Source organism: Necator americanus, chromosome V (assembly GCF_031761385.1).
Source record: "Necator americanus strain Aroian chromosome V, whole genome shotgun sequence".
NCBI lineage: Eukaryota > Metazoa > Nematoda > Chromadorea > Rhabditida > Ancylostomatidae > Necator > Necator americanus.
The window spans coordinates 8,250,618-8,264,680 of NC_087375.1; the positions used below are offsets into that span (position 1 = coordinate 8,250,618).

General features: G+C 36.6%; 1 protein-coding gene across 1 annotated transcript; it reads right to left on the bottom strand.

Moving 5' to 3' along the window:
* Nucleotides 1-427: 427 nt before the first annotated feature.
* Nucleotides 428-9,460, bottom strand: RB195_013282 (uncharacterized protein; the record flags this gene model as incomplete). The annotated part of the gene is made up of 17 exons (XM_064203022.1): nucleotides 428-597; nucleotides 1,609-1,749; nucleotides 1,817-1,965; nucleotides 2,026-2,181; nucleotides 2,243-2,374; nucleotides 2,482-2,534; nucleotides 3,757-3,835; nucleotides 4,132-4,196; nucleotides 4,313-4,495; nucleotides 4,619-4,768; nucleotides 5,387-5,548; nucleotides 5,659-5,790; nucleotides 5,876-6,003; nucleotides 6,823-6,874; nucleotides 6,954-7,075; nucleotides 8,266-8,391; nucleotides 9,394-9,460. 17 exons carry the CDS (start codon nucleotides 9,458-9,460, stop codon nucleotides 428-430), a joined length of 2,067 nt encoding a protein of 688 aa, XP_064058903.1.
* Between the last annotated feature and the right edge of the window lie 4,603 nt (nucleotides 9,461-14,063).

The following is a 14,063-nucleotide window of genomic DNA, read 5'->3' on the forward strand; positions in this document are numbered from 1 at the left end:
AAACACAATAGAAGCCACATTCACAATTTAATTGCTCATAGACTCTTTCATCATATTGATATTTGATCTTTTGTTGTTTGTTTTCTTTTTATTCTTGACGAAAAAAGTATTTTTAATAAAGCATAACTCATATCGGCTTTTTACAGCGATAAATGTACGAATAATTCAAAAAGAAAGCAGTAAAAAATACAAAAATCCTCACTAGAAATTTTAGTGGAGCCGTCTACAGAGCGTTACGGTAGCAAGAATTCAAACATGACGATTAGATCATAGAATATATGGCGTACTGTGCTACATACGGTAGCCAGATTATCCGCTTATAGCCGAACAAAAAAAAAACACAAAACACATTTCTAGCGTCAATCGCATTCCCGCATTATACACCTGCAGAACATATACAATAACTTATACGATGTGTGTGCAACAATCATACAGTATGATACGGTTCCTCTTCCATAAATCGCATCCGAGCTTCACGATCCGCAGCGCTAAACTCTCGCCTCTCCACTTTTCTGTACTCTCTCGTCGTCGATAATGTGTTCGGTGAATCGCTATGATAGTACATTATAGAGGCTTCTTTTGTTTGATTCGGATTTTCTGAAATCACTCACATATCAATCATATGTTTTGATCGATTAATCGATCAAAACACTTCTTGGATTCTTGGTTTTCGTTTGTTCTTTTTAGTTTCCAAGTTTTTTTTAGGTTTTTTTTTTCTGAATGAAGAAACGCTAGCGTTCCATGATTACGAACTTGTGAGAAAACGTCGGACCTAAGATCGATTTTAATGGATTTTCCTCGCTTTTATTCCTAAGTTTCCTACCTTTGTTGTCCCAGAAGACAAAAAAAAAGCTTAAGAGAAAGCTACTAGACTTTTTCTTTTGTTTTGTTAAAAGAAAATTCAAGGAAAACGATTTCAGTAAAACAAGAGAAAACTGTAATTAAGCTGTTAATTCTACAATTGGAAAAAAAACAGCATCAATAAATTTAGTATATAATTACAAAAGTTCTCCTTATTGTATTGTATATATTGCGAATAAAACAGTAGATAATCTGATGTAAGAAGTAGTACAATTTACTACGAAAATGAGTGAATAAAAATAAATAAAGAATAAATGAAAAATGAAAAATGCAGGTGTTGTTTGCAAATATATTAGTTCTTCTCTGAGACATTTAAAATTAATTAAAGGCATCGGAATCTGACGTGATATGGGTTTCCGATGGTCAAAGAAAAACGGGTGAGATCTCACTTATTTCTTTCTGATCGCCGTGAAAAACAGCCCGGGAGATGCGACCGTTCTGGGGCGCTATTTCCTAAGAGTTCGATTGGAGCGCGCCAGCCTTGTGCACGCGCAGGATCTTCTGGGTCCTTTTTTACGGCAATTAGGAAGAAATGGGCGAAGTCACCCTCCTTCTCACAATCTACGACCCCGTATAGGTCGTATAGGGATAACCCACCTGACCACCCGTACCACCACAAATTCGTGGGGTGATGCCTTTAAACCAATTCGATTTTGATAAAAAAAAAGAGTGGATAAATATTAGAATTATTCAATTTTCAACTATTTTTCGTCTCCGAAAATACAATTATGGTGGTACATAGCTCACCGCAAAACCGTCGTATTCCACATGCAAGCATGATACAAAAACAGAACACAACAGCTGCAAAGCATAGCACCAACGCAGTCTTGATCCACAACGGAATATATGAGATAAATTCCGTGAATGGCATGTCACATTCGAAAGTTCCTAGAAAACATCTCCGAATCACTACGCAATCTCCGGTTTTTTTTTCAAAGACACTAAAAAGGTGTACCTTCTTCGGTAAAACCGCAGGTCTTCAATCGTGGTTCCATGATTTCATTCTCGACTTGTGACATTGGAACCAATGTCCATCTGGGGTCATGTTGACTTTCTTTTAGAGGATAATTTAGATAGCCACCGTGAACCAAACCATCACCAAGTCTGGAAGAACAAATAGTGAAAATTTCTTAAGCGTATCCACCTCTGGGAAACTAATTCCACCTGAAATCAACATTTTGCTGGACTTGTTCCGGTGTCAACGATGCCGTAATATAATATGGAGTATTATCGTAGTCCGATGTTGGTTTATCGGCCAACTTCGTAATGTCTATGGAGGAATAATCGGATTGTCGACTATCCACCACAACCAGATATCGCCTAGAAGCACAGCAGGTCATTTGTAGGTTGCCGGGGTCCCCTATGGATCATAAACATCTACCATACTGCGGGTGACGGTTGAACGTTAGCGCTTGAAATGTCCACTTCACGCATATGTTCTCGATTCCCAATGTTATCCACGAAAAAATTCGGTGGATTGATAGAACAGACCCGTTCGAGAAGGTTCCATGGTCTGAAAAATTAGGATTAATATAAAAAAAAGAAAATCTGTAGAAGAAAATAATCCGATATTGCATATAATCATAATAATTAAAGTTAATAGTCCATTAGGTAGTTCACCTTCTCTGAACTGATGTCCATTTATTCCAATGACCATCGACTTTTGCTCGTATCTGGAAAAGAAGCGATTTCCCCTTGAGTCGTAAAAAAAATTGTCTTTTCTGGATCTGCTGCTCAGGATACCACGAATAAATTGAAGTTGGGATTTTTCCAGGAGAAGATAGAGTTAAGGGTGTAGACTATGAATATGAGCGTTTTTACGCTCTATTCACCTCTGCTCGTCCTAAAAAGGACGTGGGAAAGAGCCTTTCTGTACGAATTTCCCTACGAGACACCTTACATAGCTGCGCACGCGCCGCGTCTACAAATGAGCGAATGAGGTAATCAGTGAGGTTTCTCCTGCTGTCCATCCAATTAAAATCAATTGATGGGGTGCTGAGGGAATCAAAGCGTGCACAGTGGTGATTTTACCAGATGCCTCGTAGAGAAATTTGATCCGCAAGGCTGTCTCGCAAGCTGTGATCCAGGAAAATTAGGGGAATTAAGCATGATCACACTAATACTCATAATGAACACCTCTAACCTTATCCCGTACTGACCCCAACAAAGCTCAAGCCTTGTTCAAAAACATTTCATGAAAAACAAACTCATTTTATGACACGGGACCTTTAGTTGCTCTGGATCACCTCACATGAGGGTTCCAGAGTATTTAAAGGGAGCATACCATATAGGATCACTTCCTTTATGAGCACCCTGATCTACACGACTTTACTTTGGAACAAAAACATCTGCTGGTTTTTTTTTTGTGTATTTTTGTTTTTCGTTTTTTTTCATTTTGTTTTTTTTTTGTTTTTCGAGTAACTGGCCTGTACAATGACTTGCGGTGACTACTCCATGTGTCAAGTAAGTGCTTCTATCCTCCCAGACAAGTCTGGCACCAATTTATCGACCCTGGATGGATGAAAAGTTTGGTTGACACTAGGGCGGATTCGAACCTCCAATCGATCGTGCAGGAAGCGGAACCTCTTACCGACTGCGCTACAACCGCCTCATTTTCCTGCGTAAATTACCACAAATTTCTACCAGAACTGGTAGTTAATCTGCAAAATCTTCACTTTCGCAATCATCACATTCCTACTTTATTCAATTTTGGAGGCATCAATATCCTACATATTACTTATCCACTTTCATTCAGTTATGAGGGAAATTTTATCGACAACATGGACTTAGAGGGATCATATAACTGTATTTTTTAGCATAAAAATATTGCATGCATTATTACTTTCTGGGTGAAAAACAATATTTTTCCATTGAACACTAAGAGAGAAACGAAACCTCAAACGTATATTCTCGAGGTCTTCTCGGAAGGTTGAACACAAGAGCACACATCCATTCGCAACCGAATTTTGGGCATCTGAAAAAAAAGTATTTTTTTCATTTATGAAAAAAAATCTTTTGGAACATGGTTATATTTTCTGTAGATAAATACCGACAAAATTTCACCACTTTCATACCCGAGATTTCTCTATTTCTATCAGATTATCGCAAGATTTTCTCCTCGATTATTTGCAGATAATAATAAAAGGGCCGGAATTTTTTGCTCCTGATTTTTTGCTCTTGCTTGCAGCACTATGAATTGACTTCGCAACGATGCATAAACAACGACAACGTCTACGTCAATTTGTCAACATAATTACCAAAGTAACTCACAAAAGCTCTTCTTCATCATATTCTCTCGTTTCGATGGGAACTCCATCAATAGGGGTGTAACGAATCTGAGAAAAATTCGTTGTACATGTAATCCAAAGAAAAATTTTCTACTTTTTTCTCAATAATTTGGCCCAACCGTTTCAATAACTTTTTAAAAAGTCATTTTCTGGATGCTACCTACCTGATACTGTACATCGCCAAGATGTTTCAGCGGTTGAAATACAATCGACGCGGCACTGTCGGTTTCCATAACAATTCGCGGATCTGAGACAGCATATTCACCCTGGGTCAGCGTTGAAAACACACTCCAAGCGGTCTTGTACAGATTTCCCTGCGGCCATTTTTTGCTACGTGGTTTAGTTACCTGAAAGTACAACTTCATCTTCGATTCCCGAGCGGAAAAGTCTTACAAAAAACATTTCTTGAAAACACGGGAGAAGGTAGATTTACGAGACTCAAGAAAAATATTAAATGGCTTCAAACTGACCTCCACAGCTGTGGTGATAGAAATGTTATAGGTGGATCCTGGATAAAGATTACGTAGTACGAACTCGGGAGTTTTTCCCACTTCACCAACACCCACATTCATGATTTCCTTATCGACATTATCAGGAGAATGAAGGGTCTTGGCACGAATCTAAACCTCGTCTTATGGATGATTTACTTCAGTAACTTGTAAAAAAAAATACTTTTCAATCAAAGAATAGAATTTAGAACTGAAAATATAATAGAAGGGGGATAAAATAGGTTATGTAGAAGAAGGATATAATTTGTGGCGTACCGCTTTGCATTTTTACATCTGTTTCTGACAGCTTGGTGATAGTTAAAATAAGTTTTTATCTTTTATATTTTTCCATTTTCACAATACTTCCATTGCAATGGATCTGTCGAATGTTACAGTAACCATTCTTACTGAAACCTACTGCTGTTTCTTATAGCCCCAACATCCCACGTTGGCGTACGTACGGAAGGATCAATGTGAATCAATTTGAGTTAGCAGGAATCGAAGAGGGGTTGTATTTCGGACCTGATTTCTTATTTATTTATTGATCATTATCTGGTTATTTATTGATCATATGAGTGATTTGGTTTTAGTAACTTCCAGTCTTATAGGTGTAACTGTTTTTTTCTGAATGGGAAAGGATTTCATTTCAAGATAGACAAAAACCACACCAGTCAGCAAGGCAATTAATTTCCTCCTCAACTTATTGATTTCTATGGAAGACTAAGTAAGGAAATAAGCCGTGAAACTTACGGTATATCGAGAAGTTGGCGACGGTAACCATTGCAAGGGCCATGTTAGCGTTAGCGCATTCGGAGTTTTCATCCGCTGCTTGAGGATAAATCCGTCTTCGGTGCGATAAAGTGTTGAAAAGACTGCCCAACCTAATGTCCCGTAACCATAATTCGTACCGGCCTTTAATTTAACTTCGATTATTTCGTTTTCCACGTTCGACCATCGTGAAATTATTTTTGAATAAAAAAATCAATAGAAAAATTCTCAGTGCTGTTTATGAAATAAAATACCTGCAAAGTAACATTATAAACGGCTCCAGGAGTAAGTCGCCCTATGGAATATGTAGTTTTTGGGACGGGAACGTTTAATGAGAATTTTTTAAGGAGAATTTTTGACGATGGAATATATTCATAGACGTTCATCTGGAACAAAATCTTTCCTATGCTGGAAACTCAAAGGAAAATTTTAGAAAAAAAGGCATTTCTCTATGAGAATTCTAAACTGAACCAGATGTTGATTTATCACAGCATTATGGCCAGTTTCGTGGATTACTGGCGCACTCCATGAAACTTCCAGAGATGTGTTGGTCTTGTCCAGAAGCACAATGTCAGTTGGAGCGGCTAACCAATGGAGAGCTTGAATACAAACATATTTGATGAGTTAAAATTGGAGGAATACAGAATTGTTGATTAATTTATAGAATACTAGAATGAGTACTTTTTTCCACTTTTTCACTATTTGGAAATTTTTTTATCTCTATCTTTTTTAGAAACAGCTGCAGAACAAAAAAGAAAATGATGTCCAGAAGACCAAATTTCAAATTTTAAACAAAAAATAATTAGGAGGGTAGCAGGTAAATTAAAACAAAGCTTACAATTAATAGGAAAACAGATATAATAGAACAGAAATAAAAATAATACTATCTAGTACCGATAAAACCATTAATATTCCATCATAAAGTCATCTAATTCTATCACTTTAAATCGAATGACGTGTATTTCAATATTGGTCCAGAATTGAATGAGAACTGGTCCCCGTATACACTTTAACTCCCAGTTTTCATCAAAACTTCATGTCCACTCCTCAGAATGTTACGCCGCAAAGGTGACTGAAAGTCTTACAGTGGGTGTCTTCATTACTGTTGTTTGTCAAATCTTACGGTTACTTTTTTGTAACTGTACTAAAATTTCTTTTTTTCATATTTTTTTAATGATATCCAAGTAATTTTAAACAAAATGACAGCAAAAGCAGCAAGGAGAAAGGAACGATTCTCATTCTAAGCCCTAAAAATTGAAAAATAAGAAATAATACAAAGCAATACGATAGAAAATACATCTATAAAAATACTGTATAAATATATATATATATATCAAATGATAAACATAACATATATCAAAACAAAATCAAAACAATAATCTAACAGAAAAAATCATAGAAAAATCTTTGCCACTCACAAGCTAAACTGGTAGTGAAAACATTGCTCGCGTACCATAGGCTGATATCATTCTGGAATTTCACAGCTTTAGCATTTTTTCCTACAAAAAAAGGAAGAAAATCGCATGAGAATTTCTGCTGTATTTCTCACATCAAATGGTTCCACGGAAGCACGATACGTTGTATTTCCAACAAGATTAGAAAATGTGTAGGTACGGATCTTGGGGCCGACGTTCACAGAAACAGACGTCCTCGATCCGGAGTGATATGAAGCTAGAAATTTATTATTATTATTGTTATTATTATTATTATTGTTATTATTACCATTACTATCATTATTATTTTTATTGTCCTCGTTCCGGAGTGATATGAAGCTAGAAATTTATTATTATTATTATTATTATTATTATTATTATTATTATTATTATTATTATTATTATTATTATTATTATTATTATATTATTATTATTATTATTATTATTATTATTATTATTATTATTATTATTATTATTATTATTATTATTATTATTATTATTATTATTATTATTATTATTATTATTATTATTATTATTATTATTATTATTATTATTATTATTATTATTATTATCGGCAGCATCACTATTTATTGACATCTAGTAAAGTGAGCGTTTTCACAAAAAGGGTTCAGGGTAAAATTCTTTTTTGTGAAAAAATGATGCTAACCCTCTAACCCTTTTTTACAGCTTCTGAATTTTCACACAGGGAAAATTTAAGGAAGACTAGGCCTCTGGACCAGCAAATGACCATAGTCTGCAGTCGTAAGTGTTTTTTTGTGTATCTACAACACATTCCCCTATAACTATACAAAAGTTAGGTTCCATTACAGAATCATGAAGAGTTTAACAGCCAAAATGAAGGAACTACATAGACTGAAGAAATTGAGAAAAATACAATTCTGAATACAAAAATTACAGTATAACTGCGACAATAGCGAAAAAAACAACGAGTTTCCTTTTAAAGACGCACATGACACGCTCTAACCACAAATTTGCCCACTGCTACCAGTTTACAATGGGATTAGAATCTTGGAAAGAAATTTCTGTACGCTCTCACTGTCATAGATTTAAAACTGCAAAATCATGGATGCGGATGCGAATTTCCCCGAGAACTGAGAAATTCAATGTAAATCTATTTTTGTTTCCGGCATGTGATTCCATCCGAGCATTTGATTTCTCTACGAAATTTCTTTTTCGTAAAACTTAAACTGAATTAAATCCGTGCAGGAAGAAGGAGAGAAACTTTGTAATCTCGCATTTCCAAGGATTTCTATAGACCCAACATTGTAACTCCCAGCTGTGTCCTTTTTTTTCTTTTGTTAATGTGTGATTTTGAAATCCAAGAATTTCCGGCAAATATATAAAATCTCTTATAAACTCGTAACGGATACAATCGATAATCGATTGGATGGGAAACTAGAAGCACACCTCGTATAACAGAGATCATTAACCGCTGTTTATTGGTCTGATTTGCGACGTCTGGCGGTAACATCCAACTAATCGTTGCTTCATCGTTACGGATATCAACCACTTCCACCGGGTCAGCTTCAAGGACTAAAAAAGAAGACAATTCATAAATTTTTCTCCGCACACTCAAAAGAAAAAACACGTGAATCTCTAGGAAAAATCCCCCCTGCTACATTCCTTACAAAGAACCGGTTCGAAATTTCATGAAGGAAAACGTAACCGCGCCCTTCATTGTGATGATCACCGAGAGAAATGGAGGAAAAACATTTATCAGAGAAAAAACCGCAGCTCTTAAAAAAAGTCTTTAGAACTCCAAATTGCTTCAGATGAAAGAAATTGTGGGACCTATTTCTTTGAGAAATATTAATATCATCTACGAGATAAATCAATTAGAGAATGAAAGTGTGCCGATATCAATCAAGAAGAACCATGCAAGAATGATGCGAAAATGATGCGAATATAGTTTGCATCAGCTTTCATCACAACGTCAGAAACAGTGTACCTAAACAGAGCGCAAGCCATGGCCTATAGTCTTCAAATAAGATTATTTTGAATAAATTGATCTGATGATGGAATAAAAAATATCCGGAGCTCTGCGTCCCAACACGAATAAAAAAATACTGATTTGATTTTTTGCACTTAAACGTCCACAAAGAGATCGGCTTCGAAAGTCTTAGTTGACAAAAAAAATATTCACTTTTGATGTGGAGTAGAGGTAACAGAAAAAGGGAGACGAAGCAAAATAGTGCACGACGGAAAAAAAAACACTAAAACTGTAACCAAGATAGGAAAAATCTAAACTACCTTAGCAATGAATTGAATGATGAAATGGAGTTAAACTCAACTGTACAGTGATGAGAAATTTAAATAGTCTTGAATTCCTATGTCCGAATGTCCAAAGAACTTTCTCATAAAATTTGTGACAAATTACCGCGTTCTACGTAGCGATTCATCAAAATTAATCCCACTAACGACCACGCCCCGATCGCGGACACTCGAATGTCCATCGCTCGATAGCCGCTCTTTTTTTCCGTTCCCGTCAATTAATCCACGAGAATTATGACAGCAAAAATCGAGGAACTCACTCACAATCGGAAGAACTTGTTGTCACATATGATGATGCACTGTAGAGAACGATCGATATCAGCGTTATCATCGTTGATCAATGAGCGACGATGAAAGTAGAGTTGGACTGGGAATGCAATTGCGGGGGCGGGCACCAGCGGCTGCCGCCTTTGCCTGACAAGGCCGCTTCAACGACGACGGCGGCGGCGACGACGAGGAAGAAACAAGCACGCCGCGCCGGCAAAGAACACTCACTTCGACGGTGACGGTTGTTCGAATGTGTTTAAAAGTACAAATGGATAAAATGACTCGCGCTCTCATCAATGCGTTTGGGATCTGGCCGACTCCAATTTGGAGTCATTTGAGGTTTATTAAGGGGTATCTGGGCTAAACAATAACCTGGGGGAGGGCGAGGGGGAGGGGACGGTTAGACCATGGACCAGATTGTTGCATGCATCGCATCCTCTTATCTTATTCTTTTGTCCTTTTCTATCAGGTCAGTGTTCTCATTCACTCAGGAAAATTCCTCCAGAGTCGATAGTCAAGAAAAATCAGCCAGCAATTCACTGACTACACAGGGCCTAAGTTCGCGGTTGACTTAGGACGATTTCGAACCATCCACCGTGCAGCCACACGGCCATTTCCTGGATTCTGCGTAGATTTTGAAATTCTGCACAAATGAAAAGCACAGTATATCGTCATCCTGGCCTATTGCTTCATGTAGAAGTATTCAACAGAATCCTGCTAGAGAACTGTACTTTTTTGAATGTGTTAATCCAGAATTTGAATTTGTTTACAGGAATTTTGCTGATTTTTTTAAGGTTGTTTCTCGCATCGTTGCACAAGAATGCGAGTATTTAAAAGGTATTTTCTCAGTAACTCTAAAGAAAATTTCTTCACTTTCGAATTTTTTATAGATCTAACAATTTTCCAGGATGTGGATTTCAAACCGATTTTTCCTTTATAAAGAGTTAAAAGATATTTTCTCTAGGAGTTTCTCTTCCCTTTTCCTCTTTTTTTTAATTAATTTTAAACAGGTAACAAAGAACTTCATGAGAACTTAGCTACTATAGAGGAATTTGCTATTCACAGTCCTTCACCTCGTCATAAATCCACCAAATTTTTGAAGAAAATAATGAGAACTTGTAGATCCTGCAATTTGAACAAGAGATCTTAAGTACACTGAACAAATGAGTTTTTTTCGAGTTTTCAAAGGGTTGAATGGGCCAAGTTCAGTATATTTTCTCGAATAACCGAAGTTTCGGATATCTGCACAATCAAGAAAAGTAGCACTGCCTCCGAACTTTGATTCAGTGTGTGCACGAATGTTCAAAAACTGATTCTATTCAATTCGATTGACTCGAATATTCCACGTTGTGGAGAAATCATTGAGAAATTACTCAATAAGAAGTGAGCAAGTTACGTTGTTTTTGTCCTGATCCATGTATTCTCCCGGAGCAATACTCCAGCAACAATTTCTGCGTGTTCACCTGTGTGCATCTTTAAAAAATACGTTTCGAAGTTAGAATGAAACAGAAAGCCAGCATTTTTATTAGAAATATTAATCGGAGTAAAGCATGAGGATAAAGTGTCTGGCGTTAATCAATCCGCTTGGGATGCGCCACAGTGTTTACTTCTATTCAGAATCACTTCGGGTTTACGAACCTGTGCATAGCCTTTAATGACCTGAGGGGGCTAGCCAAGGTATCAAGTCAGTGTTTTTATCCTCTCAAGCAAGTTTAGTACCAATTTATCGATCCCAGCGTGATGAAAGGTTTGGTGAGCACTAGGACGGCTTCAAACCATCACGGCGCCGATCGATCATGTAGTCACAGCCGCTCCTCTTCCTAGCCGTGCTACACCTGCCCAATGGAATAACCCAAGTTGATTGCTTTCTTTGAGAAGGGTCCCACCATGAAATAATATTGGAATGATATTAAATTAGGCAAGTTCAGGCTAAAAGTTATGCTGTCGTGGAGCGCACGAGACGTGCCTAAAGCCATCTTTATCACCGTCATGCCGTGCAGAAAATTTCGTTGTTTCCAAAGCTCATGACTCCTAAATGTTATCCTGGGCTTGACCCTAGTGGAATAGCATTCCACGTCTTGTATACAACGAATTATATGTGCCACATAAGGAATAACATCGTATCGCCATGCCGATAAATAGGTAGGGAAGCTTGCAACGCCAATCCATGATAAGACTCTATCGTTGCCGAACCCTATCCTCATCCAGATAATTCTTATCCCACCTTCAGCATTTTCACACTCTTTATGTCTCTAAATTTGTTTCACTAGAAGAAAAGAGGTGAACAGTAATTCTCGTGCACCTCAAACCTGGACTAGTCATGCGCGTGCAAAAATCTGATTTTAAACAAGTTTGTAAATATTTGCCAAAGAGCTTATGTGTATGAACAGAGTTGAGTGAGTAAGACACTTAGCGGTTTCTTTGAAGAAAAAAATCACTCGGTAAATTTTGTTGGGCAATTTTATCGAACGAAAGGGGACAACGGGAAACAAATCACGCGATTAGTGCTATTAATTAATTCGAATTAATCTGTTCTAAATAGTGACATTTCGTCAAAACATTCTAACTTTTTGATATCCATCGTTTAAGCGAGAAAATGTCCCATTTTTTCCATCTTAACTCTCATAGGAGACGAATGCATACACAGCCGGCGCCAAACTTCATCAACTGTGCGACCGCGACGCGTCCGTCGCAACTCACACACGTTCCATGCCTCGGGGACCTTCACACTGTGCTATTGTGAAGATCGTAAAAAATAATAGAAGTTTAAAATCTTTATATGAGAATAGTGATATTAATGTTCACTGGACATGGGCAGCATCTCTTCGTTGGTTTTTTCTCTTTTCTTTTTTTTTTTTCCTTTTTTTTTTTTCCTTTTTTCTTTCTTTTCTTTTTGTCGAAAGCGTTTCCTTCTACATTTAACCTTATTACTTTTTCTTACAACATTTTTTTTTCTTCTTTTCTTTTTTAGTTTTCTGTTTACTTTTATCAGTATATAGGTATGTTTACTTCTTTTTGGTTTTTCTTTTTTTTTTGCGTTTTTTTTCTTCAATTGTTGAGCATCGTTTCTGCTTCATTGATACTTCGAAAAGACACATTTAAGGTTAAGACTCACGTATCTTTTAGGAAAGTGATTCCATTATCCATTGCATGACGTGACAGCTTGTTGTTTTGTACTTTAATGTTTGGATGAACTGTTTTAGTTGATGATGTAGCAATTCTATGTCTCCATGAGCTCCTATAACCTACAGTTTGCATTGTTTTACGCGAAAGGCTTTGTAGTAAAGTAAACAAGGAAGAGTATTTAACTCTATGGCACGGTTAATGTTACATGAACTATGAAAACTTTTTGACCTTGTACTAGTATTTTAAATACTTTGTATACACTAAACATTGACTGTTTTTGGTACTTTTATGATAAAACTTAGGTCTTACGTAATTTTTTAAGAGATGTATCCTTAAATAGCGATACAGAAATCTTTATATGTTTCAGGTTTATTATACCGTCTTGGAATGTGGTGGAGTTAAGTGGGGTAATGAGCTAAAGTTGATGAAGTTGTATGTATTTTATCCAACGTGTTTTCAACTGATATTGCGGAATTCGCCTTTAACTTTTTTTCTTTTTTTTATTAAATTTTCTTTACTAGTTTCACTAATATTTTGATAACTTAACCTTTTTTAATTTGGTGTCTTAAATTCAACCTTTTTCCCAGCCTATCAGCATTTGTAGTACTTATTATTATATGAAAGTAGTACATCTTACTTTTTTTTTTTAATTTCTTTATTTCAACTATTTTAAAGACATTAAACTAAAAGATTTTTGCAGAGGGCGGAGATGCACAGGTACAGGATCTCGTAAATCACAAAATGACACATGTAATAACTACATTTCGCACGGAACTTTTTCAGCTACTTTATTCTTCTCTAAGCTATCACCCATCAGGTATAATTTTTTTTATCGTTTGTTTTTCAGAATCACATACGTCCTTACCCCAATTTTTTTTTTTTTCTCCCCCCTCCCCTTCCTCCCCTTTTTATTTTTTGAGAGAGGGGGGGTTTTTTGTGGTTAGTTTTTGGGTTTTTTTTTTTTTTAAAAAAATTTTTTTTTTCAAAAAAAACAACCCAACCAAAAAAAATTTTTTTTTTTCACCCGTTTTCCCCCCCCACTTTTTTTTTATGGGGGCCCCCTTTTTTTTTTTTTTGGGGGGGGTTTTTTTTTTTTTTTTTTTTTTTTTTTTTTTTTTTTTTTTTTTTTTTGGGGATTGGTTTTTTTTTTTTTTGCCCCTCCTCTCTTTTTTAGACCCTCCCGGGGGGGGAACCCCCCCTTTTGTTTTCGTTTTTTGTTTAAAGTTCCCCTCCACGCCACTATGAGGCGGTAAACCGTTGTGGAGGCATACGAATACTCCACCAGAAATCCATGCCACCTCAGATTCGTGGGGTTATGCCTTCAAGGCGGAGGCAGAATCGTAGCGAACGTCATCGGTATCTGGTTAGGGTAAGCGGAGGATTTTTCTTGCATTGTCCGTGTTGACCCTAAAAATGAACTCACTTGAAAACTAGAAAAAAAGATGAAAAAGGTGTGTACAGCTGCGAGCAGCGATTACGGCTTGCTGAACCGCAACACGTTGGCCGAGCTTTACTCGCGTTCCGTCTTCGTTCTCGTTTGT